A 25527-nucleotide genomic window follows, 5' to 3' on the forward strand; every position below is an offset into this window, starting at 1 on the left:
ACATTGCTTACAGAGATTTAACATTTGCTTTGAGGGAAAAGACCTCCAGTAAAAGATCCATTGGGCCAAAGTGTCACTTTTGTAATTACTTATATGTTTGCCCATCATGTTATAAATTAAAAAAAATAATATTATAATTTCCCAGATGGAGCAATTTAATTTCATGGCTCCTTGTCATATGTTTTTTTCTTTCCAGAATTCATTTTGGATTGGGGAAGATCTACCGCACATTGAGGAATCACAGGCTCACAGATATTTGGACTTCATTGTAAATTCAGTTCAACTGACAAGATATTCCAAAAAGCGACATCATTCCAAAACATACGCAGCTCAAATGCATTCTCAGACATCCCTTCACATTTTCACAGCCTAACTAAAAGCTTTCATATAGGTTTGAATTAGACATTTAAATATTCTGAGAAAATGTCTTGTCTCTTGCAGTTAAGCTGGATTCTGTGGCTCTCAGTTTCATAGTGAAGAACACTTAATGCCCTGATAATGCCAAGGGTGAGGGGAGTCTTAAGAAAATTGAAAAGAAACTTTTCTCTGACTTTCCTCCAGATTTTGTTAACCACAGAAACAGTCAGAAAATTAATAATGTTCATTATCTCAAAGCAGTTAAAAAAAAAAAATTCTTTAAAATCCACACCTGTGAGAGTTAGATGCCTCCCAGCAAATGAGAAGGGAGCAGCCAGAAGCATGCATCTCACCCATGGAAAAAGAAAGGCAGTGAAATCCTCAGAAAGCTAAAATACCCTTACTTGTAGCACAATTGCTTGCGGCAGAAACTTTAAACAATAGGAAAGCTGGATCAAAAGGGAAGCTGGAGAGATCAGGTTTCTCTCTGCTGGGTGGGAACCAACACAAGAGTGTTTCCACGACGTTTGCTGTCAGGATGAGGTCAAGAACAGCCACAAGGGAAAAGTTCCTAGAGAGAGCAGTTCTTAGTGTTACAATTTTCCTCACTGGCCGAGGAGAGTGCCAGCTCAGCTGAGTCCCAGCCCCAGCTGTATTTCCAGACCAGGGTCTGCATGGAGCAGCACACTTCTTCCTGCCCTGATCCCTCCCATCCTGTTCCTCAGGTGAAAAAGACTTGCTCCTTATATAAAATAAGAGTAGTAAATAATTTATCAGAGGTGAGGCAAACTGGCTGCCCGAAAGCAAAAAGTAAAAAGAAACTCATTTAAGCCCTTCATAGCTTTTTTAAAAATAACTGGTCTTACATAAACAGTGGAAAGTTCCTGTATTAGTAGAGCTTTCTCTTGCATGCTATAGGTACTAGAGGTGCTAAGCACCAGGCTCAGCAAAATAACGACTGACTTGAGTAAACCCACAGATGTTAATTGATATGTGTGCGTTTCTTGCTTATTAGGGGGTCAAAACTTCAGGGAATTCTGCTAAGGACCACTCAGTCCAAACATCTTTGCTTTACAAAGATCCTGAAAACTCTGTTTATATGTTTCTCAAATGCCAACCTGAAGTAAGGGAACATGGCACTGCACAGGAATAAAAATGAGATGCCCCTTGAATAACAATGTGCTTTCAGATAGAATCTGGCAGATTTGAAATTAGATAAATATTTGCAAATTGGAATTTTTCCCCACTTAGCTAGCTGCATGCCTGCTCTAGCCTATTCATTAGATGCCAACAGTTTGGGTAATGCATAACCAAAAATCTGAAGTTTGACTTGAAGGTTAAATTTGAAGAAAGTAAAAAAATGGATGCAATGAGAAATTATTAGGAACAGCAAAATTAAAAAATATCTGGAACAAAATATAATCTCCTTTTTTCACCTTGCACTGAGAAATCCTGCAACATTCTTTCAGGTTTTATATGTTTTGAATTAGCCAGTTTAACATTAAAGGAGAAAACACACATCTATTCTTTCTTACTCTGCCTTTGCCCAGCAGCCCTTCACCTGATTTGTAATTGGTCACTCCTTTAACAAATTGCTTCTCAGACCACTACTGTATATTTGTGTTTGCGCAAGATGCCTTTATTCTTTGCAGTTACATGTTTAGCAGCTCTCAGTTTTTCAGCAGGAATTTTACCCTGTCATTTCCTGTTTAGTTACGGGTTGAGCTTGCTTTTGTTTTCTGCGCTGTTTACTTGGTACCCTGCTTCCCCCACAGCCAGGAACCACAGGCTGCTCGCTAACTCCTCAGCCTCCTCCTCGCCTCTGCCACCACAGCTTTGTTTTCATTTATGTCCCTAGTTGACTCTCATACAGCTCACTGAAACTTTCCCCCTTCTTATTAATGGTTAAAACACTGATATACTCAATCTTCAAAAGCCTCCGGAATCAGTGATCTGCTCAGAGAAGGCACAAGCAACCTGAGAAATCAAGAGTATGGCTTTTTTCCTATCTGAATCCATGTCACCACGCAGAGAAAGGAACTATGCTTCACCCACAAAGCCAGTAATGCTGGCACCCAGTCCAGAGAAGGCCAAGGGCATGGAATGCCCACACTGTGCCCCACACACAAAGGAATACATATAACAAAATCATGGTGTGTGTGGGGATTTGCCAGGGGTGGGATTGCAGCAGGCAGAGGACAGGGGTAGGACAGGATAAAGAGGCAGATGGAGCAAGAGTGACTGGTGAAGGTGTAAAAGGGACAGGAAGAGGTGGGAAAAAGTCCAAGGAGAACTAAGAGAAGAGCCATACTGAGAGGAATAAGAGGAGGTGGTGAGAGGAAAACAAAACAGAAGGTGAGAGTATAGAAAGCAGGAAGAGAGATTAAGAAATCCATCCTGCAAGAAACAGCACCTCTTGTCAGGCAGACAGCAGGTGCTGCCTGGGGAAGAGCTGATTCAAACATCTGGAGTGTAGGAACCAGAACACCTCTACCTAAGAAAGAAAAACTAAAAATAAAAGACTCAAAGGAGGTGGGAGAGGGTGCCACACTTTCTTCTTTTGGCAATCCAGTGCTTCCCAACTGCATGATATTTTTTGAATGGCTTTACGGAGAAACGAGTTCTTTTATTCCCAGATCCTTGCAAGAATCTTCACAGTTCCTTTCAGCATTACCTCGTCCAACATGAGCCCTTCCTGCGTTCCTCTTCATCTTCAGACTTATTTTTGAGATATCTGCGACCACAGCACTTCCAGAGCTTTGGCTGCACCTCCAGAATGAGATTTCCCCTTTTTTTGGGGCCTGCACAGATCCTGAGGGAGTCAGTAAAGGCAATGGCACTGCCATGCAGTGAGGAACACTGATGGCACACCTGCACTGACCTAGTCCAACTCAGCTCTGGGGAACTAGCAATGCACTCAGTAGCTGCTAGCCAACTGGTATGAACATGGGTCTTTAACCTTGTCTGCAGCAGCTTGGGAGGCCATCTACGTAGCTAAATTTTCTGCCACAAACTGTGCCTTCAGTGGCTTTCAAAACCTGTCCTGTTCACCTTCTTCTCACTGACTCTGAACACTGAGTCTTAGCTCCTTGACTCTTGCACTTTCAGTGTTGCCACTGCATCACAAGTCACTGCCAATGGATGAAACAACCTCTTACTAAAGCTACTTTTTTTTTTTTAAACCTCCCCTGGAAGCCTTATTACAGATTAGATTTGATGAATTTCTATCCAAAGCACTGCACCACTCCTCCTGCCTGACAATACCTGGAACAGGTTTCGAAGAATCTGCTCAGTTGCATTTTGCACACATACATTTTTTCCCTTGCTGTAAAAATTGTTTTAGAGTCTTATAATTAAAACTTTCTATCAAAATTGCATTAATTTTTTTCTCTGTGTAGGAAAAGTAGCCAACTGTGATCTACTAAAGAGTAGATGGTTTAAAAAAACACCTTAACAAGTATTGAAGGCTGTTTAATTAAGGAAAGCTGAACAATTTACCTGGGAAAAAATGAATTTATGAAAAAAAAGCAAAACCATTTACAGCAATTTTTACTTTCCTAGACAGTGTTTTCATGAGAAAATATTTAATTTTTCACAATCTGTTTCCAAAAGAAATAAGGGAATATTTTAATTAAAAACCAATCAATTTCCCATTTGCCAATATTTCAAAAGACTTTGAGGATTATTTTTTCAAAAGAATCTTTTCCCCAGAGGAAGAGGTACAGGGAAGAGTTAGCAAGGAGACAAAATCCGTGGTGAAAAACTTTGGCAGAATTTTTTTTTTCTGCTAAATTTAGGTAGCAGTGAAGACTACATTTTTTGGTTAGAAGCTCTTCTTAAAGTGAGGTGTTTGCTGGCATGTTATTTTGAAAACACAGGACAGTAGGATGACTTCTTTAATAAATGGGCATAAACCCCAGAGATTATAAAGTCTCGGAGTGAGTGACAAACCCCTGTGCAGTACCTGATTTCTTTGCCAAAACAGGGAAGGTTTTTAATAAAGGTTGGGGAGAAATTATCTCCAAAGACAGCAGTGCCTCTTCCCCCGGTATGTTTACTCTTTTATTTCACCCCTTTACAGCTAAAGGCAGACCTTAACACACACATGCACACACAAAAGGAAACAACAACCAAAGAGGAGGGGAAAAAAAAAAAAGCGCCTGAAATTTTAGTTACACCACATGTGGTTTTCATTTGTGAAAAATGAACAAGCTGTTTGTGGTTAAACTGTCTAATCTGCTGTTATCAATCTAGCACTGCATTCAAGATTTACAGGATACATCAGCTTCTGTGCCACATTAGCTGTAAAAGGGAGAGGGGGTGGGAGGAAAAAGGAGGAGGAGAGAGTTTATCCTGAGGAATAATATTTCCAATGCAGCCACACTCACACTACATCTGGTTGTGCTGGTAGCGGCAGTTAAATTGAAATATTTCACAGCGTGTGTCAGAAACATGCAGAATGGTAATTATGACAGATCTGATTAAGCCTGAGTGCCACTAGCTCCCTGGCCAGCTCCGGTTGTGCAGGTGTGACCTTGTGCGTGCCTGCGTGTGTAAATAAAATTAATTACAAGCGAGAGGGCGAAGGCTTTGGTGACATCACAAAGCGGAGAAACTCCCAAGGGGGAGACCTAATGGAATATTTTCCCTCAGTCTAATAATACAGTTCATATTGACTTGAGGTAATTAGTGGGATCATTAAAGCAGTTTTCCCGGCGTATTTGGCTGCCTGATCAGATTAGTGAAAATGTTCTTCAGAACAAGCCCTGTGTGGTCTGCCAGAGAAGGAGAAAATAAAAAGCAACAAAGCATATTTTGGAATGATAAGCAGCGCTGGACTTTTTGCACGGCATTTTGCAGGGCCAGTCCCAGGAGCCTGGGTGCCTGACTCTCCTGACCAGTTTGATCTTTCATCCCAGGTGCACATGCCCCTGCTGCATGTCACCCGAGACTTTTTAATTTTTGTTCCTCTATACTTTACAACTATGCCATCCCTACCCCTCAGTGCATAAAAAATCAGATAAAGGGCTTTGTGGGAGTGCTAGCCCTGGAAGAAATACATTAAGATAACTGGGGAAAGGAAGAAGAATAAATACATGATCAGCTACTCCCCACACCTCCCCAGAAGTCTAACAGAAGACTGAAGGACTGGTTTGAGAATCAGTAATGTTTTCATTTCCTAACGAGCTTACCCCATCAGAAGAAAAAGGGGAAAAAAAAAGCAAAAAGTTTAACTATGATATAAAGTCTTCCACAGTAACAGAACACAGAGCCCTAATCAAGAAATGGACCATTTGTTTAAAAACAGTCTATTGAGCATGCTCTACCTTGCAAATGGAATATGCCAAGCTCTGTCACAGATGGCAAGCTTTGACAGTTCCCATCCGTAGCGTCGATACTCGACAGTTCAGCACAAGATCAGTGACATTCTGTCTCATTAGAGCCACGCTAATTATCACAGCTAGTTTCAGGGGAAACCATGTGTTGCAATGGTCAATTTGAAGGAGTCTGTGCATCAACAAACTGGTAATAAGGATCAGACACCTTATTATATGACAGCATGCTGCCTATGATCTGATTTACTGAATCAGAGGTACTGAGGCAACACTGAAGCCTGATGGGTTATGGAATCGCGTGTACACAATGTGTAGCTGAAATACGCTTTAAAAATAAAAGGGGGCTATATAGAAACAATACAAATAAAAATTTTAAAATGGTGAAGTTATAATGTGGAGTTTTTTCATTTGCCATTAAGACATGCAGAGATGTTAGAGATCTTGTCAGCCAGTTTTATCTTTAATCAAATCATATAAGATAAATAATTCAAAATGAAAACTGTAAAATTATGGATTATGCTAAATTATAATTCATTCCATACTCTGATTTTTCAGTTTCAATAACATGTACCAAACATTCCTTATGTTGTGCCGTCTTGCTGCTTTAACATAATTTTATATTTTGTAAAGAGTTTTCTCTTCTTGGCTCTTCTTTTTCATTTGTACATTTAATGACTTCAACTTGTACTTCTCCGAGCTTCTCTCACTCATTTATGCTCTTTCCACCAGACAAAACCCATCCAACCAAGACCCCCCCCACTCTGCTGTTTCTGGACACCTGCGGGCCGCATCCTGCCAGGCACTCAGCGGTCCCAGCGCCTCCCAGGGATGCGCCGCAGGCTGTGGCCGCGAGAGCGTTAAGCATTAACTCCCAACAAGCGCAGGGCAGGTGTGCAGCGCATCCCTCCAGGGAAGCTCTCCTCAGGGCTCAAATACACTCCGTTTCCTGAAGCTGCTACCAGTCCTTTAAATGGCAGCATTTGAACAGCTCCTGCTGCCACCCGCCTGGCTGGGAGCCTCCAGCCTCAGCCGATTTGACCCCACATGGAAAGCAGGCTCAGGAAGCACATGTTTTCATCCGTGTGTCAACAAATACAGCCCCTGCCTTACGTGTTGAAAGGGCTACCTGGGCCCAAGGAGCTGTTTGAAGAGGTCAGTATAACCCTCTTACCAGTGAAGTATTTTCCATTCTGTACCTGTTTTTTTGGCTTGAACTATTTCAGGTTTCAATGCATTTTCCCCTCTCCTCTACATATGCCCTCTACATACATGGGCAATTGCATCCTGATGTGAGCCACCTTGAGGGTTTTAAGGTGGTTTCTCTTCAGTGCATCTTTGTTGATTTATGGAGTTTCTGTCTATTCTTTACTAGCAGGAACCCAAGGCTCACTGAAGTCAAGCCACCAAACCAAAGTCATACCAATAATGTGGGATATGGTCAGGATCAATGCCAGCCCTTTTTTGGGTCTACCAAGATCAAGAGATAAGAGAGTTAACTACACTCAATTTTTCTACCCTCTTTCTGAGAAGTATTTTTTTTAAAAAAAGCTAAGGAATTTCCTGAGCTTTTAACTTTTATTTCTGAGAGGAGATGTTGTAAAAGAGACTAGGACATGGGGCAGAGGAAGGATATGAAACATTCTTTTTTTTTCCCCCACTAGAAACCCGAAAACCTTTCTCCCTCCGACCTGGGCAAGACAGAACACACTATGACTCTGTAACTTGATATTTTGTGAAAGAAACAAATCAGCTCTATCTGCCAAGTTTCACAGTTTCACTGAATGACATGCCGCTTTATGGGGCAATTCTTGATTGCATGCAAAAGCCCATCTTGCTTTCTCAGTTCACACTCTTCCTCTTCCATCCCTGCTGACACCCGATCCCACCCTGACTCCTGCTGCTCATGGCACCTCTTCAACTGCCAGAGCAATCACCCCCAGGCAATGAGGGGGGAGGAAAATAACATTAAAAAAATAATAAAAAATAGATGGTGTTGTGTGCTTTTGCAGCTAATGTTTTCTAACTACTGTATCTCGCCTTCACACCAGGGAGAGGGGTTTATTTCCAGGTGGACCTGTGAAACAACAGACCTCGGAGTACATTGTGTTTCCACCTCGCGTCTCCCTGTGCAGCATCCCTCCCTGCTCCACAGAGAATCCATTGTACACTGAGGTTGGGAGGGGGTGGGGGGGAAGAAGGTTTTTAAGCCAAGATTTAAACCCAGGAAGTGACTCAGCTGCTCTGAGGGAGACAAAGGCAGGAGAGGACTTGACAGAGAGAGGGGTGATGGGAGAAGGACAGAGCCCCCTCCTGCCCTGCAGGTTGCACCCCTCTGGGCAGCCTGAGGTGCCTTGCCCCGAGGAAACAGCTTTGGAAATAAATTTCAAGATCCCTTCCTAAAGCCACATTGTTACCAGAGGGTTACTCTTGGTGATAAAAAGGTTTCTTTTCCTCCCGCTGGAAAATAGTTGAATAGATTGTTCTATATCTGCGGTAATGGCATGTTACATCTCTGTGCCAGATCCACAATACCGTGCTTGTTCAGTGTGGGAAGCTGTTTAAAAAAGACTTTCCTATTAGAGTATATAGCTTAGTCTCTAGATGGAAAAAGCCAGATCAAAGATATAGCATTTATAAAACTGCTGGTTAAAAAGATAAAAGTGAGATAACAGACATCAATTTTTCACTATAAATCTCTGGGTTTACTACAACATTAAAATTTCCAGTAAAAGCAGGGTTTTATATACCTGAACTCTAATGGCCTATTCTGAAAATATTTATGTCAGGAAAAGCATGGTATTTGCATGCCAAAAGCATTTTTAGTGCCAATGTTTAGCATTCCCTTCCCATTTAACTCCTTCCCATCTACTCATGAGTGCTAGATGCTCTGCCTAGTGCCTACCCGTTGGATCTGCTCACACAGCCCCTTGCAGGAGAACACTCCAGGTGCGTACAAAGGCAAAAAGTCAAACTCTTCTAATTAAATAGCACTGCACAAAATACTTGCCTGATGGCTCAGGATGGAGTCTCTAGCATGATCTAAACCAGTGATTTTACCACCAAGCTTTGTATGTGAAACTACTACTAACCAAAGCGAAAGACGGACGGAAGGACAGGAAACTGGGCAACACAATGCAACAGCTCAGGACTCTATGTCACTAGGTGAGGTTTCTGGAGGTACGGATAATACTCCATTAGATTGATTTTAAAATCAAAATCAAAGCATGTTTCTGTGAGAGCCAAGTGTCTCACCTTCCACATACAGGCATTTTTGTTTGGTGAGAAGGGAGGGCATTCAGCGCCTATGGGGCCATAAAGAGCCATCCGGCAGGATTGACACCACAGAAGAATATCAATTTCACCTGTTTATTTTACTACAAATTAAACGTCTTTAGCCAAATAATGCAGGCTAGCGGCCTTAAACTGTAGTGCATGGGACTCTCAGAGGTACAAAGCTTGATATTAATTCAGTTTCTGCAAACTGCAATTTCCTAAATTTAAGAAAACTTCAGCAATTTAAGCTGATTTTCAGCAAAGTTTTGCTTTCTTCCCTGCTTCATACTAGCACGTGCAAGCCACAGCTTTGCAGGATAAGCCCTAACATAAATCTAACTTCTCAAAACACAGCAAACATACAGAAACACTACAAGTCTCTACCTGCCTTATCTCTCAGGGCTCTTAGGTTTGGGGGTTTTGTTTGCTTGTTTGTCTGTTTTTATGGAATAAAATTAGATTTCAGCATCTGTCACCATCAAGAAAAACTCATCCCTGGCTCCCACATGAGAACATTGTAACCACTGCACAGTTACTGAACCATGATACCTTAATGATCATTACACAAATCAATTTTTTTTTTAAATAACAAAATTAAGAATGTGCTTCCATAATTACTAGAATCAGACTTTCAGGTTATAAATTTAATAAAAACCCAATATGATGAAATTGTAAAAGTAACGTATGCCTCACATTTTATGTGTGGATTCTTTTAATTTAGAGTTATTCAGGTGTGCTGATTAAATTTTAGCAAATAATACTGTTGGCATTGACATTATATCATTAAAAACCAACAACCTGGGAGAAGAGACAAAAAACTCGGTAAACCTTTCTGTCTTTTTTTTTGTATGCATTTTTGCAAAGCTCTCTTTTCAACATAATTTAACAAAAAAAAAAAGCAGGGCTATTAGACAGGCAACTACAATAAAAACGCATGATTTTGAATACAGACATTAGGTGCTTTGCCAATTAAAGTTCTAAAACTCCCCAAAGATATGATGTATTCCAGGAATTTGAATTATAATATGTTCCTTAGCTCCTCAGTATAATCATATTAATTAAAAATATATATGTTGTATTTAACAGATTTTGAATATATTCTGTACATAATATATCGATCATTAAAAACATAGAAACTTAAAAAATACACAGAATGTATGCCTTCCTATATGGGAAAAGAATTCAACATTTGAAGGAACGTTGAACAGCTGTGTCTCCAAACCTGTTCAAACCCATGTAACAGTTAGGCCCTTTTCTTTGGAAAAGCCAAGGAGCCGCCAACAAAGTGCACCATGGAACTAGAAATATGCAAATCATCCCTCACCAAAGCCAGCACATGATCTCTCTGACAGCCCTGCAACCTCTGCCTGATCCCACAACCTCTTCCACATGAGGCCCCAGCACACAGCTGGTTTGTTGAGCATCAAGCCCTCACACGGTCAGTCCTCTGCCACTCAGAAGGATTTTAAAACAAACCTGTCAATCAACACACTAGTATCTAATATGTTTCCTCCAGACTTTTCACTGTAATGAAGTGATTATCTCAGGATTTCCAGTTCCACTCTTGCCAAAGGCACTAACACAGCGCAAGGGAAGGAGCTCGTTTTTTACCTTGACGCTACCCAAATACAAACTCCTGTAGCGCATCATTTAATCACAATTCTCTACAAAGTGCTCCAGTCAGCAGAACATTATCTGCAGTCTCCTGGCTCAGGCAAGCTCAGACACCTTGCAGATATTGGCTGCTTAGACATCCAATCTAATGTTGACCCAAATCAGTTTATTAGGAAAAAAAGAAAGAAATAATGAAAAGGCCCTCCAACAAACAACTACCTTTGCCCCCTCGCAGAGCTGGTTTAGGTCACAAATGGTTTTACACTACAACTCCAGTCTACACTCAGAAGTTAATCAAGTTTTCATATCCAAAAACAAAATAAAACCAGCAATGTTCAATTTTAGCAATTTTAAAAAACAAAACTGTTAATCAATGCAACATTTTCTAATATGTGTCCTTCAGAATTATCACTATAACTTAGAAGGATTTCCAGTTCTGCACATGGAACCAATGCCCCCAAATTAAATAAATATCAGTATTAGATCTCTCTCAAGAGAGGTTCTCTTAGAGAATATGTTTGAACAAGCCTTGTTTTCTGTGTGAGGTAGACTTTTTCATCCCAAGAAATGTTTACTTGTACCACTGAAGAGTCCAATGCAGAATCTTTTACAATACATGTACCTCCTTTAATATGTGTGGCATTACAACATATTTAAATATTATTAATTGGGTGTCTAGCAGTCAGCTAGTTCGAGAAGACCCAACACATCCAGTCTACCTAGGAGGTTACTTCTGCAAAGCAGCTTTCTAGTACAAATGATACTTTATCTAACTACAGACCTGAAAGGTTGCTAGACACATAAATTAACATTGCATTCCTGACACTGGGGAGAAAAATTACCTTCCTTATATCCCTGGGAATACAGGTATAATCACTTAAGTAAAATGGAAAAGAACTATCTGCTTAGTGTTTTTTTCCATACTTGATAGCAAAGTTTGTACAAGAATCTAAATTTTATACCAGTGCTCAAATAAACCTGAGCTGCATCCTACCATCCAACCATGAAGCTTACAGGCTTCATTTTGATTACCTGTCCCTTTGAAAGTCAGCACTGGACAAGCTGACCCACCTAGAAATTTTAAGGCTTTGCACTTAAACAAATATACTATCACACAAATCAGATCAGAACAAAATTATGTGGGCTGATAGACAGGCTTCATACCTTAGCTTTACAGAAGACTACAGTGGGAAGGGGAAGGTGCAGAAAATGGACAGTTCTCTAACCCCAAGTTTTGACATGTAAATAAAGACATCTGAGGAGCACACAGGTTGGAAGCTGCTGTAACATTCTATCATAATTAGAAACATTTCAAGAGCTCTGTAATTTCCAATCAAAATTACAGTAATTTCCGATATACAAGCCATGATTCATGACAGAATTTTTACATTCCATGGGAGATTATAGTGGCCTGATGTATGACACACTGAGTACAGCACTAACATAAACAATTCAGTTTAATGTTTAAACAGCACTTGGTGTTTAGAATCCCACAATAAAAGAAACATATTATTGTTGAAATTATCACTTTGACAGTGATTGAAGGGTAGGCAGGCATGTGGCCTATAAAGCTATAATTTTTACAGTCCACAGCTTGAGTTTAATCATTTTGATACAACATTTCCAAAATATCCCTTTAAATGCTCCTTACACCATATAACTTGAGACAACATCCTTTCTGTACAATGAAGTGAACTCCAAAATGTGAACAGCACAGGAGTCAAAAGTCAAACACTTGTTAAAAAGAAAATCAGCACTAAAATGCTGACGGCCCAAGAAACATCAGTCTAACTGAGCTTCACTAGCTTTCCTTGGAAGATTTTTCTATGAAGCAATTTTAGAAAAGTAAAGGAGTAGTGATTAAGTGGATTTAACATTTAATCTGATGTGAAAATTCAACACTGCAACCATTGGTGCTTTTGCCATTTCTTTCAAATGTTTGTATAACCACAGTTCTAGTCTTTTCCATTTTTCTATATATTTTTCCTTTACTTCTTGAGTACATTCTCAAGTAAATCAATGCTTTTGCATACTCCAGTGATCTTTCTCAGAAGGCATGTCACTTATGATAATCACACCCAACAAGTGCCTGCTGATTTCCCTCTTGCCACTAAACTTGACAGAAAATCTTCAGTTGAAAAAAGCAGAATAGGAAACCACACAACAAAGGCTTAAAACTGAATATGCAACATATATGCATGCACACATGCAAGTAACCGAGCAGACATCACATTCTGCAAAGAGCATACATTTTTTTCTCAGCTAGAACTTGTGTAACTGTAATTTGTTAGGGGTTTGGTTTTTTTTTTTTTTGATAATGCTGTCCACCTCTCATGCACAGTCTCACCAGTGGGTCTGAATAAATATTTTTATGCAAAAACGCAGCACCCCAGTGTTCCTTGTTGCAGCACATGTAATTGCAAAACACCAAAGCCTCGAGATTAATTTGGCAGTAATACCCAGAGCTTGCTCACAGCTTTTGCCACATCCACACCAGCTAAAAACTGATGAACCTTGATGCCTTCTGAGCCACACCAAGACCCATGGGCACACAGTGAAAGTGTCTGGCTGGTGGGGAAAAGGGAGTGAGACATCTCACGAAGCCACTTCTCTACCCTGCCTGGTCCAGGGGAGCCAGAGGTTACCTCCAGACTCATCAAGGAGCCCTGAGTTGTTGTACCAGGCTGATACGCTGACCCAGCCATCCATTTTAACTCACATAGAAACTGATCTGGGGGAATAATTGCACAGAACAGGGAGCTTTTTGCACCCTGGGAGTTTTACCTGGCTTTTGGTTGCCGCAACCTTCGCAAACAGTGCTTGGGACACCTTAGCTCTCTTCATTTCCTGCTGAATCTCATCATAAATGGAAGCATTAATGTTCATGGAATTGTTTTCTGGTTTTCCATTCCTCTCTGTAGCAATAGTAGCAGTTTTGACCTAGAAGATATGAGACATTTTTCATTACGAAAAGGTTATTTTTCCTCTCTTTCCCTCCCTAAGTAGCTCCCCTTTGCATCTTATTCTTTTTATCCAATCTTTCTCTGATATTCTTTCAGCTTTTCAGAGAATTAACATTACATGTTATCTATGGTTCAAGCAACTGGGAAACAAGAAAATTCGGTGCATTGTAACAGGTGAGTGCATCTGAAAAATGAGTTACCATTAACAGACCACTGCAAATTTCAATGTCATAAAATAAATTAGGTAGAAACCTGTCAGACAGTCTTGTAGAGACTTGTGAATCCTTATATGATTTCTTTGCCCCACACAAATTAAATAAAAATTGTAAATGCAGCATAGAAGAATCTCTAATGAAATAGAAATCTGACAGATATATCTTGATTCATGTCTTATGCCCAGTACACTCAAATGCATGATAATGTTGAAAAGTTGTGGCTTTAGATTGAATTTTTAAAAATTTATCTTATCCGTTTAGTTCTTAAGAACTAAACGGATAAGATAAATTTCTTAGTTCTTTTAAGAAAGAGATGTTTTTAAGAAAGAGGCAGTTTAGAATAATGCATACTTTAACCACTCATTCATGAAACCAAGATAGGACTTTCTTAAAGCTACTGATTCTAGCTGTATTTCACATACATACATCAAATATTTATTCTTCTTGCAGTCCAGATTAAATAAAAACTAAACATGTAAACATGACAGAATTATTACAGTACCACCTTTATGCTGCATCTGCAGCATTAAGGAAAATAACAAAAAAAAAATACATCAGTAGCGACATGATGTGCAGGAGACTATCCTTTCCTTCATCCTCTGGAAATGATGGAAGTGATGTTTCAACACCAAGCATCATCCCACCAAGGTTAGACTGCAGTTTCTGCAATATCAGTTGAGAGGTACAAAAAATCAGCAGGTACTCAGCTCATCCTACTATATTCTCAGTAGTTAAGGATAACGTCTGTCTGTAGCAGTTACTCTTGCAAGGCTTGCTCAAGATTAGTGGACCTAATGGGCCACTAATCCTAAAGTGGTTCAGAGGAAAGGAAAGACTGGATTTCTGCCAAAGAACCCACAAGGTGATGAGCAAACAAAATCAAACCTTAAGATTTCAATTCAAACCTACTGATTCATACTGAGGTTACTGACAGCTAAATTAATTCAGTTATTCAGAATTTACACATCTCCTTTCAGATAGTCATTCAGCCTAATTTTAATCTAATGGACGGAGCCTGGCACTTCCAGAAGGTGATTCAGCCTACTCTTAAGTACATGTCTAAACCCACACTTTCAGTATCAGTTTGATCCAGTGCAAGTCAGCATCTTCCTGTGCTCTGAAGTCCCATGAGGTTCAAAAGGAAATCATGACAACATGGTAATTCATCTTCTAATCTCACTCTCTCTGAGCTTTCATATGTCACAGGTCTCACGATACCAGAGTTGAAGGCTTTGGGTGAGAGACGTACTTAGGCAAATCAGCAGCCCATTTTTTCCTAGAAATGCCATGCTCAATTTGTGTTAGATACCATCCATAATGCTTTTAAGATAAAATAATCTAGTTCAGAAACAGGGAGTGCATGCCACTTTTGCTGAGCCTGATTTGTCTATCAGGCTTTTCAGGAACTGTGCAAACACGCAGCCATTAACTACAAGAGGCAAAACTCCAGCAAGAACAAGGTGTCCACAAGCATTTCCCCTTGCCCCGACTCTGGCAGGCATTAGCACTTTCTAGTGTCTGAAAACCAGGGTCCTAAGTAAAAAGGGAAATAAAGAAAAAGCCCAGAATGTGGCATACAGTTAATAATGTAATTTGTTTTCATATGAAAACAATTAGTACTTTGTATCCATGCCCCTTTCTGCAGTGTGACATTTTACCAGCAACATTGCAGCAGAGGATGGCCAAGCCTGGACCAAAGGCTGCTCAGAAACATTTGAGGCACCTGGCAGCGGGCAGTAAGAAGAGCAGTATCACAAAAATCTCTCCTTCCCACTGCAGAGCAGGAAAAGGTATGCCTCACACCAGGCAAATCAGCACAGGGCTGCAAGAGCAGGCTCATCTCCTGAATACCATAAAGTGAAATAATTTAAAAATACTAAATCAGTGGCAATTTTATAACCTTTAAATGAGAAGGATTTGCTGGAAGATTAACTGACAACCGGTGTGGATGTTAAACACAAAACTGGAGACAGACTTATCTGCGTGCATGTAAAAGTCAGCCTAAACTAAATTAGAGAATGAAAAAGTGATGGCTTTGTCAACATGTCTTCTTGGACCTCGGGTTTAAATTTTGGAAAATGAATTTCAGTCCTTTACCCCAAAAATAATTTTAACTTGTAACTAATCTTTGAAGGACCCAACAGAAAGATGAGAAGACAAAGGCATTCAGCTAGCCTTTTGGCTAGTCTTTTGGGAAGGAAACACTTTGCTCTCATGATCTTGATCGAAATGTGTCTCTTCTGTAAGCACACTGCCTTTTTAATTGCTACTGAGCTTCAAAAAACAGCTCCACATTGTAGCAGTACTTCATAGATCACTTAACTGAGCTGTGAACTCCCAGATCATCAAAAACCATCACACACCATGCTGTAGAGATCATTTAAACTGCGCAACTTGGTCCACACTTTTCAATGTCCAATTTAATACGGATATGCATTTAACCCAAGGGAATTACTGAAAATCCCCATTCTGGTTTGCAAATCACATCTATCTTTATACAGGTACAATAAATTCAACAGCATCTACTATGTCACCAAAGTTAAAACAAACAAACAAACTCCTATTGCCTTCTGTTGATATTTAATTAGGGAACACTAATTGAATTCAGAAAACACTAATATCTGCATCAAAAAGCAGTATTAGTCCAAAGATCATCAGGGGAATAAAAGTCTTAAAATTATAAAATTATGGGTTTGGGGATTATCAAGAGTTGTGGTTCACAGTCATACCCTCTCCCTCTCCAATTCACTTCATTGGCCAAGTATAAAAAATCTTCTCCTGCCTCTTAATAACTTCTCTCCAAGTATCAGGTATAGACTCTGCCTGGTCTATATGGACTGTTGGTCTGCTCTGGTCTGATGAATTCCATGCAATAATGCTAATTACCTCTTGGAGAATATCCATACATAAAACTGTTTCATAATTTATACATAAGCAAGCATCTAGGCTGTTGTGTTGAATTTAGAATTGAGTTCAAGACAGAGGCTGTTTGAAGCCGGGTTGAAAAAACACCCTCCTCCTCAAAGAAACCCAACAGAAAACAAAAAAGCTCTCCACCGTGCAACTTCAGGACTTGGAAGAGGAGGTGGAAAAAGTATTCATTTCAGAGAGAAAAACAAAACAAAACAATCTCTCATCTCATCCACTTAAGCACAACCTCCCACCCCACCCACACTTACAGCCACATTTTCTGTTTAGGAAAGAAAACATAGATCAGCTAATTTTTTTTTTTTTTTGACAGTAACCAAATTTTGCCAACACTAACTGAAGAGGGGAGCATTATTTTACAAATGTAACACACTGAGAATCAGAAATTCATTTGGCCATCTTCCTATCACCAATCAATCTAGTCTTCTAAGAATACTCGAAAAAAAAAATAATACATTCATCCCCTCCTGGCCTACCAGATATATATTCTCATCAAATAAGACTGATTACAGTAGCAAGAAGTTCTGGATTAGTTCAATTTTTCTAAAAAAAGGCTAAGTTGTCATAGAAGGAGTAACCAGTATGAAGAGGTTTTCACAAACATGGAAGCTCATTCCTTCCCCATCGAAACTGAAACAAAAAAATCTTATATAACACATTCTCATAAGTACTGTTTTAGCTTGGGAACAAAAATCTTCTTTAATCCTGGTTTAGCTTTTAATATTACATTGTACATTAAAATTCATAAAGTAGTTCATTCCAGGCAAAACAAACTACTTTTCAGTTCTGCTCTGCAAATAGCAGAGGAGGTACAATAAATGCTGTTGCTTTCAGAACAGCTTTTATCAGGACAAGGTTTACTACTCCATTATTACAGTGGCGCCTAGAAGTGCAGTTATAGTTACGTGTCAGGGCTTCCATTAACTCTCCTCCGTGGTGGTTTTTGTGGGGGTGGGAGGAAAGGGTTGCATTTATTATTTTGTTCATTTTTACTTTTGTTAAAATGCAACTTGGCACAAAGATTATCAACCTAAATCTCAAAATTTGCCAACTTAAAAATTTTGCTGGTGGTGATATATGGCACATGCATATGTTTAAACTCCAGGGCTCCACCATAAAGTTTCATGGAAGCTGGTGTTATCCAGAACTCCTTGCAATGGAGATTCACTGGTCCTCAAACACCACCAAAGCAGTGTCCTCCTAGACACCAGTCTTCCAAGACTGACATCCTATCTCTGAGACCCAACCTGAGACTGTTTTAGTATGAAGAAACTGTAATTTATCTGTAGTCAGAGGGAGGCCAGGATTACATTATATCCATGAGATGAAGCTTTGGTCAATGAGTACCCAGAACTGTGACTCATGCAAGATTTGTGGATACTTCTTAAAACATTGCCTTGTTAAAATTACATGTACTCTGTTTTTACACAGTATGATGATGGGCCCCGAGGGTTAACACAAATTCTCTTTGGGGAATATGGGTGGCAAGAAGCATTCTTCCTCAGCTCTACTGAAATGGATATTACTTGTCCTGAGAAGGAAGTGTTCATAACTGCAGGATGGCTAAAAAGCTTTAACCAGAATATTTTGGAAAAAAAAATCTGACTTGGCCACCTGTCTCCATCCACCCCCACAAATCGTACAAAGGAGGAAGGAGTCATCTTCCCCCCACATCCCGAACTGCCCTGATGAGATGTAAAGGCCATCCCGAGCACCTTAGCATCCCCTAAAGCATCCCCAGATCCCTCATCCCCCCACAACATGCAATAAATTCTTTGAACTTGACTTAGGAGCACCCAAAAAGGCCTCTGGAGTGATCTGCAAGATGAAGGTGTTGAAGAGTGTAGAAAATTAATAAAAGAAATGGAACATGAAAGGACCTTTTACCTTCCTTCTAGACTGCAGAGATTAAACTACTTCTCCATGCAGTACCTACCTGATGGAGATGCTAATACTATAAACTCCAGTGCCCCAGGAAAGAGCCTAACAGACAGGCTTCTGCCCCAGGGGTGGCAACTCGAACAATGTCCAAGGGAAAAATCCTTGTGTACGCCGTCTCCTTGTGCTCAGTCCGCCAGTGTGGAAGATAGTAGCAGACTTTTACAACTGGACCAGCTTAGAGGTCTACACATGCATCCCAAAAGCTCATGCATTAAAGGATAATGATTTCAGTTAAAAAAAAAGAAGTAAGATTTTGCATTTTGTTTAAGTCAGAGAGAAAGGGAGAAGTAAGGGGGACAAAGAGCTTCTTAAAGGATTTCAAAAAAGAATTGGAAACAATCCAGATACATTAGCTCAAGTAGCAACTAGTAAGAATGCTGTAAAAATGAGATAAATTCAACACTGTTCCTTCTAACTCAGGCACCAGGGTTTATGCTCGGTGAGTTTCTACTACCCAATCAGACCTCCAAGGTCACGCTTTCTGTTTTTGCATATAACAGTATGCAAAATTTACACAGAACAATCTCAGCTGCTAAATGGTTAAGTCTGCTGTACTGTCTGGCCACCAGTTGGCAACACAAAAATGCAAAATAGATCCTTTTCAGGATGTTTATTTTCACATCCTTCCGAAACTGATAACTTGCAATTGCAAAATAAACCTTCATGTGTGGCATATTAGCTCCCATTTTTCATGGTTTCATAGTTTAATTGTTTCAAATGTTACACTGGTCTAAAGATTTAATATTAAATACATTGGCTCTTGCGTAAATTCTGTTGTCAGGATAAACGGTCTGTTTTCTCTTTCAATGGTTATCCAAGAAGCACATGGCCAAGCTGGAAAAATATTATGCTGTATTCCTGCATAGTGAACTTTAAATAATTGCTTATAATAAATTTAGTAGTAAGGAGGCTAGTAGCTTTATTTCCTCGGTATCAAATATTCAATAAACTGTGGACATTTTGGGGGAGGTATCACAGTAGCAGTTTGCATAAAAAATTTTGCAGTATCCTGACTATGATTTCTTTCTGCTGTGATTTGCAAAGTTATACTTGCCAGTGTTACAACTAGGATAATTTCAATATTATTTCTAGCATCAAGTATTGTAGTTATCTGACCAACACAGATATTTCAATTTTCAAACGTAGGACTCCAAACACTTAGCAGCAGGTGAAAAGTGCTTCAGATGTTTATAGATGGGTAATTCTGGAAACATGGAAGAAGGTCACAGAGAATTGCAACTCAGAGGTTTCTACATTCTCAGTCTATTCACTAGGGAGAGTGTGTGTGTTTTGCTGAATGACAGAGAACAGCACAACAACTGGAAAAATAAGTGCTTTGTTCTGTAGACCTCAAGTATTAGTCTATAAGGTTTCCTTGTTAACTTGCTTTCCTTTTGAAAAGGATTAAAACAAAAACGTATGGTGTTTCCACTTTGAAATGTCGCAATTAGGTTAACTATACTCCTGACTCACACTAAAAAAAAATGAAATGTAATTATGAACAAGAGCGCAGTAGAGACAGATAGATCCCCCCCTCCCCTCCCCAAATTTCGACTTACAGTATGTTTTGTCAGTTAAGAAAACCCCTAAGTCTCACTTTCTTTCTGGCTGCAAGGGATTTATACAGTTTAAAGTGTGAATTAAAACCAGTACAAGGACTACCTCTGACTTGACATCCTTCTGGAAGGTCCTGTAATTAACTCTGTTCTTTAGCTGTGAAATTGCCCAACACCACTTGAGACAGAGTGAGACATTACCTTGGCAGAAAGAGATAAGTTAAGAAGGAGGGTTAGCCTTGGCTCTGAATTACCTGGGCTGTGGGAGCAGGTACAGATATTAAAACAAACTCAACTGTTATTTTAAACACAGTTATCTCTATTTAACTGTTTCCCACTAAAGCATTACTATGTAAATAGATTCTTGTTCTTTATCTTGAAGAATATCTATAGTGGATTTTACAGACTAAACTCAGCTGAAGATAACAAAACCACACTATTAGTACAGTCTGTTTTTTCTGCTAAAAGTTTCTTCTCTTGCAAAAAGTACTGCTGCAGGTCAAGGTGATCTTCTGTTCTCCCTCCTACAATTTTGTTATTCCTTACTTTAGTGTGGTCCTTAGTATCCATTAGCTGAAGGAAAATTAGAAAAATAATCTCAAGAGGAATTTATAGCATTCAGAAGGGGTATGGAACATAGTCATAGTCACAAGCCTATGACTGCTTAACAAAAACCTGCTGTTTATATACTCAACCATCACAAAATTCCCACAATCCCAACCTTGCTTTGTTTATCAAAACTGGACTGTGTACACAGCATGATTCCCACATATCTGCAGATCAGTTTGGTTTTTCCCTGCATAGCTACAACCTTGAGCAACAGCAATGCAGAGTATTTATGAAAATATACAGGTTTTGGAGTGTTTCACTCACAACCACATTTCTTCTTTGTGGAAATCCTGTGCATTCCTACAGCTCACATGCATTTCTCATGTACCTTAAAACAAGCATCAAAGTTTCTTTGATCGACACAAGGACTACCCCATTGAATCTCTCAATCCCACTCTATGAAACTTTGTATTTTTTTGAGAATTAAATCAAATAAATTTTAGAGAAATCAATAGGAGTTTCATTTTAACAAATACTGAATGAAGCTTTAATGGACATATCCAAATCTTTCAGAGTGATAGATAAAGCAAGTCTATTATGTTACCCAGTTGTAAGTAGCTGAAGCTGGTGAAAGCATTCCCAGCATTTTGGGATGGGATCTTCTTTCCCCCATCACTTTAGTTTTACCTGTTTGCTTTCCTGAAAAATATTTTTAAGGCACTACAAGGTACTCACACTTCTGCTTTCATTCTCTCTCAGTTTAGAGATCCAAATCCTTCAAAATCCCTATCTGAAGCTTTAACATTAAGAACCTAAGAATTGTAAGAAAAGATGACAGCTAAAAGCAATCACCTTCCATGCCCAGTAAAGCTCATACCTCAGTAAAACGAGCAAAAACTTCTGTAGGAACCATAATGGATAGAATTTATCTTAAAATTAGAAAATAAGTAGTAATAAACCGCTACTGTCATCCACTATATTTCTCAAATTTAATTTGCGATATGCACTGCACGCAATGATTCTGAAAGTGTTTAAAAAATGCGACAGCAAAAGGTTTCTCTCTTTCAGAAAGGTCTCACCCGTGGGACAGGGAGAAAACACAACAAGCAAATCCCAAAGGCAGAGAGAGCAGTTTACTTGTGGAGGCCGGCTGGGCGGTGTGCTTATGAGAGGCGCCGGACCCATGGCAGAGGCTGCGTTCAAGCTCCTTTCCCTTTCGTCCTGGTAAATCCGATCTCGTTCTGCTTCTGGCAGCTGCAAGAAGTTCTGCATAGCCCGAAGGTTTACCAGCAAGGACTGCGAGGCAGTCTTGGGATCCTCTTCTTTCCGGAGGATTTCTGAGAGCAAGCCCTGTAGGGAAGGAAGAAGAAAAAGAATAGGCTAGAGAGTTAGCCTAGGTGAGTGTCAGTAATACCCTGCTCTGCAAAGCCACTGCTTATGAGTCCTCATTCTTCTTACCACTGGGCTGGGAATGAGAACAGCAAATGCACTATTTGCTCCACATAGGATTACATTAATGGCATTTCAGGTAGCAGAGAAGAGAGCCTCAACTGTACCCTTAATTTTATTAAGCACCTGTTTTAAATACAACATAAACTGAATATGCCTAATAGGTCTCCCTCCTTTTACCGGCTTAACTTGCCATGAAATCTTTCACAGTCCACAGACAATCATGAGATGTTAAGGATAAGTGAGATACACTGGGGGGTTCTCAGACTTCACTGACAAAATGGATATCCAACCTTAAAAAACTTCTAGCAACTTAAACAGCACTTTGAAAGGAAGTGATATTTCCCAACTAATCTGAGACTATAAACTTGCAACGTTCTTAAAGTACTGCTTCACTGACTCAGGCCCATATTTTTATAAGTCAATATTTCTTTCTAAGAGTTGCATATTGGAATTTAACAAGTGAAGAAACTCACTGTTTGATGCCCTCATGTTCCTCCTTGCACTTTCCTCTCTCCTCATCAAGACAACCCTAATCCTCACACAGTCCATCACCTGCAATATTTATATTTAATGTCAACATGTTCTTGAAATCTCCTCCCCCTGCCAAATCCTCCTTTTAAATATGTCAGGCATTCAAAATGCTCTACTGTTTTGAAGTAACAAGATGGTGCTAAGAAAGCTAACTTTTGGAAAAGCAGATGTGAACTACTATTTAAAATAAATGTTGTTGCTGTGCTGGGAAAGAGAGAGGATTGGTATGGGAGGCTTTTACTTCTAGTGTAACAAGGGAACACATGTGTGTTAAAGAAAAAACACAACCCTACGTTTCTTTTCCTAAAGAACTGTTGTAAGTTATTCGGGATAATGAAGGGATATAGGGAGAGAGAGAAGCAGACAATAAAAAAGTGAAAACTAAGATAGGTAATCCTGACTGAATATATCTATTCCTAAGGGAGTACAATAGAATGATATGGCCAAGACGTATCTTTTTGGGAAGTCTGGTGCTCACAGCACCTGTGGAAGTTGTCACCTCTCTCAAAGGTCCTATCCTATCAGGCAGAAGATCCTTAGGGAGGTGCTGCTGCAAATCCACTGCTCTCAAGCAGCTGTGCTTAGGCAGGACGAGGGCCCACCCAGTGTGAGTGTGAGCTCTGCATTTCCCTGTTAGGCAATGAGGACAGAGGTAGAAACCACTGTACCACAGCCAGTGTGGTCCTCATGGCCCTGTCTGTGCCTGCACACATAACAGGGAAATGAGATGGAAAAAAACAACACCTTTCCAGCGCAAAGCATGAAAAATATTTTGGAGGAGGATTAAAAAATAATAATCTTGGGGGATACTTTCTTACCACTTTTGTTGATCCCTCCTGTTTTCTGTTATCCAGGCAGAAATTACTCAGAAGGTAAATAAACAAGTTAGTGACGAAAGTGGCATTTGGGTGATGTACAAGTTTTAAATATTTTTCTTAATGGTTAGTCTAATAATAAATTTACTTATTAGCAAACATGGAAAATAATTTATGTACATAATTTTTTTCTACTTTTAAGTACTTAAACCCACAATTACCAATGTTTGTTATTGGTAGGGTTACACAATCTACCTCAAAAGGAGGTACAAAATGCTTTTGTGCTACTGGAGACAAGGCAAAGCTGACTGCAGAGCACAGGATGTAGAGAACTGAAGAGAACAATTTAGGTTGGAAGGGACCTTTAAGATCACTGTGTCCATCCATTAACTGTGCACTGCCAAGCCTACCACTAAACCATGCCTCAAGTGCCACATTTACATGTCTTTTAAATACCCCCAGGGATGGAGATTCCACCACTTCCCTGTCTGCCAATTCCAGTGCTGGACAAAATTTCTGGAGCAGAAATTTTTCATAATATCCCATCTAAACCTCCCTTGGTGTAACCTGAGATCATTCTCTCTCACCCTGTTGCTTGTTACTTGGCAGGAAAGACCAACGCCCACATTGCTACAACCTCCTTCTAGGTAGTTGTAAACACATCTGATTTCTGACTGCTACTGTGCTAAAGACACCTCTCAATGAAAAAATGAGCAAGAAAAACCAAACTCAAGTGGACTGATCATTTTCAGGAGATTCCTTACAAACAGCCAACTCACTGTCAGCTGCAGGAAATGTCCTTAAAAAATACTTTAGCCCATGAAAGAAAATATTTGCTTGTATAAGCCTTGGCCACATAATGGGCAGCTAAAAAAGGTAGAAAAGGCTGCGGTTTTTTGTATCACTTTTCATTCTTCAGTGAAATAAGTAAAAAAAGGAAATGTTGGGGGATTTTTGTTTTTGGTTTTTTTTTTTTTTGGTTGGTTGGTTTTTTATCTTTTACATGCATTTTGATTGCTGTGGGACACCTCTTGGTGATTAGAAATGCCACTAAGTATTGATTCTTCTCTCTTCCCCTATCACTGTCATGACTCTGCCTGAGCTGGGAGCAGAGCAGAGGACAACGATGCAGAGAGAAGATGGGAGATGACAGAGCAGGGCGAAGGCAACGAGTTTGCTTCTAGGCTCTAAGCCTAAAGGACAGGATATGAGAGGAAAAACCACTAAAACTAAGATGTAGTTTTAGTTTTAGTTAGAAGTAGGTGCAGGCAAAGTCTTAGAACACATCTTGCCTGCTTCATATATTACTTTGAGCATTGCTACTGCTGCAATTTCTGAGCACAAAACTTCAGCTAAAAGTTGTTAGACAAGATGTAAAATGGGAAAAATCCTAGAAAGAAAACATTGGCTCTCGTATTCTGCTCTGTGCTGACGTGCACAGATTTACTGTTCATTTCACCAGCCTTGAACTGGTTTTCCAAGATGCTAGTCTTGGTGTCATCTGATATTGTACTTCAGGTTGCAAAAACTGAGCTTGTTTTGCAAACAGGTTATAAACACTGTTAGCCTCAGAGCCCTCCTCACTGTTCCTCTCTTGTATTCTTTTTGCACTGGAGATGTATTTTCTTAAAATGTTCCCAGGTTCCATTGAAAAAAAATAGAAATTTAACATGTCATCACAAGTATAATTCATTACTAATGGCAAAAAAATGTTCAATAAATATTATCAGGGCTTTCAAAAGCTCATTACAAATTCTTTAAAAATGGAGATAAATTAAAGTGTCTGCCAATATGAACAAAAACACTGCCTGTCTGGCCCCCAGTTTGTCTCCTCTTTGAACGTAATCACTGATTCAAATAGATTTTATCAGTGTGATAGAACTTCAAAGCTCCAAGAAGAAAAATGCAATTTGCCCAAACCTTCCCAAAACATGCAGAACATCCCTGAACACTATCCCTCTTGGTTGCAGGGCGCTCCTATCCCATGTCCAGGTGGA

General features: G+C 39.6%; 1 protein-coding gene across 4 annotated transcripts in view; it reads right to left on the reverse strand.

The window, feature by feature from the left end:
- SATB1 (SATB homeobox 1) overlaps positions 1-25527 on the reverse strand; it is a 92115-nt gene that overhangs the window by 13340 nt on the left and 53248 nt on the right. For all 4 annotated transcript variants that reach the window (XM_085051067.1, XM_085051064.1, XM_085051065.1 and 1 more), the window contains 2 exons: positions 21870-22082; positions 13365-13520 (listed from right to left, as the gene is read on the reverse strand). In XM_085051067.1, the coding sequence (XP_084907193.1) occupies positions 13365-13520; positions 21870-22082 (369 nt within the window). The remainder of the gene's footprint in view (positions 1-13364; positions 13521-21869; positions 22083-25527) is intronic.

Source organism: Lichenostomus cassidix, chromosome 2 (genome assembly GCF_008360975.1).
Source record: "Lichenostomus cassidix isolate B80296 chromosome 2, HeHo_3.0, whole genome shotgun sequence".
Lineage (NCBI taxonomy): Eukaryota > Metazoa > Chordata > Aves > Passeriformes > Meliphagidae > Lichenostomus > Lichenostomus cassidix.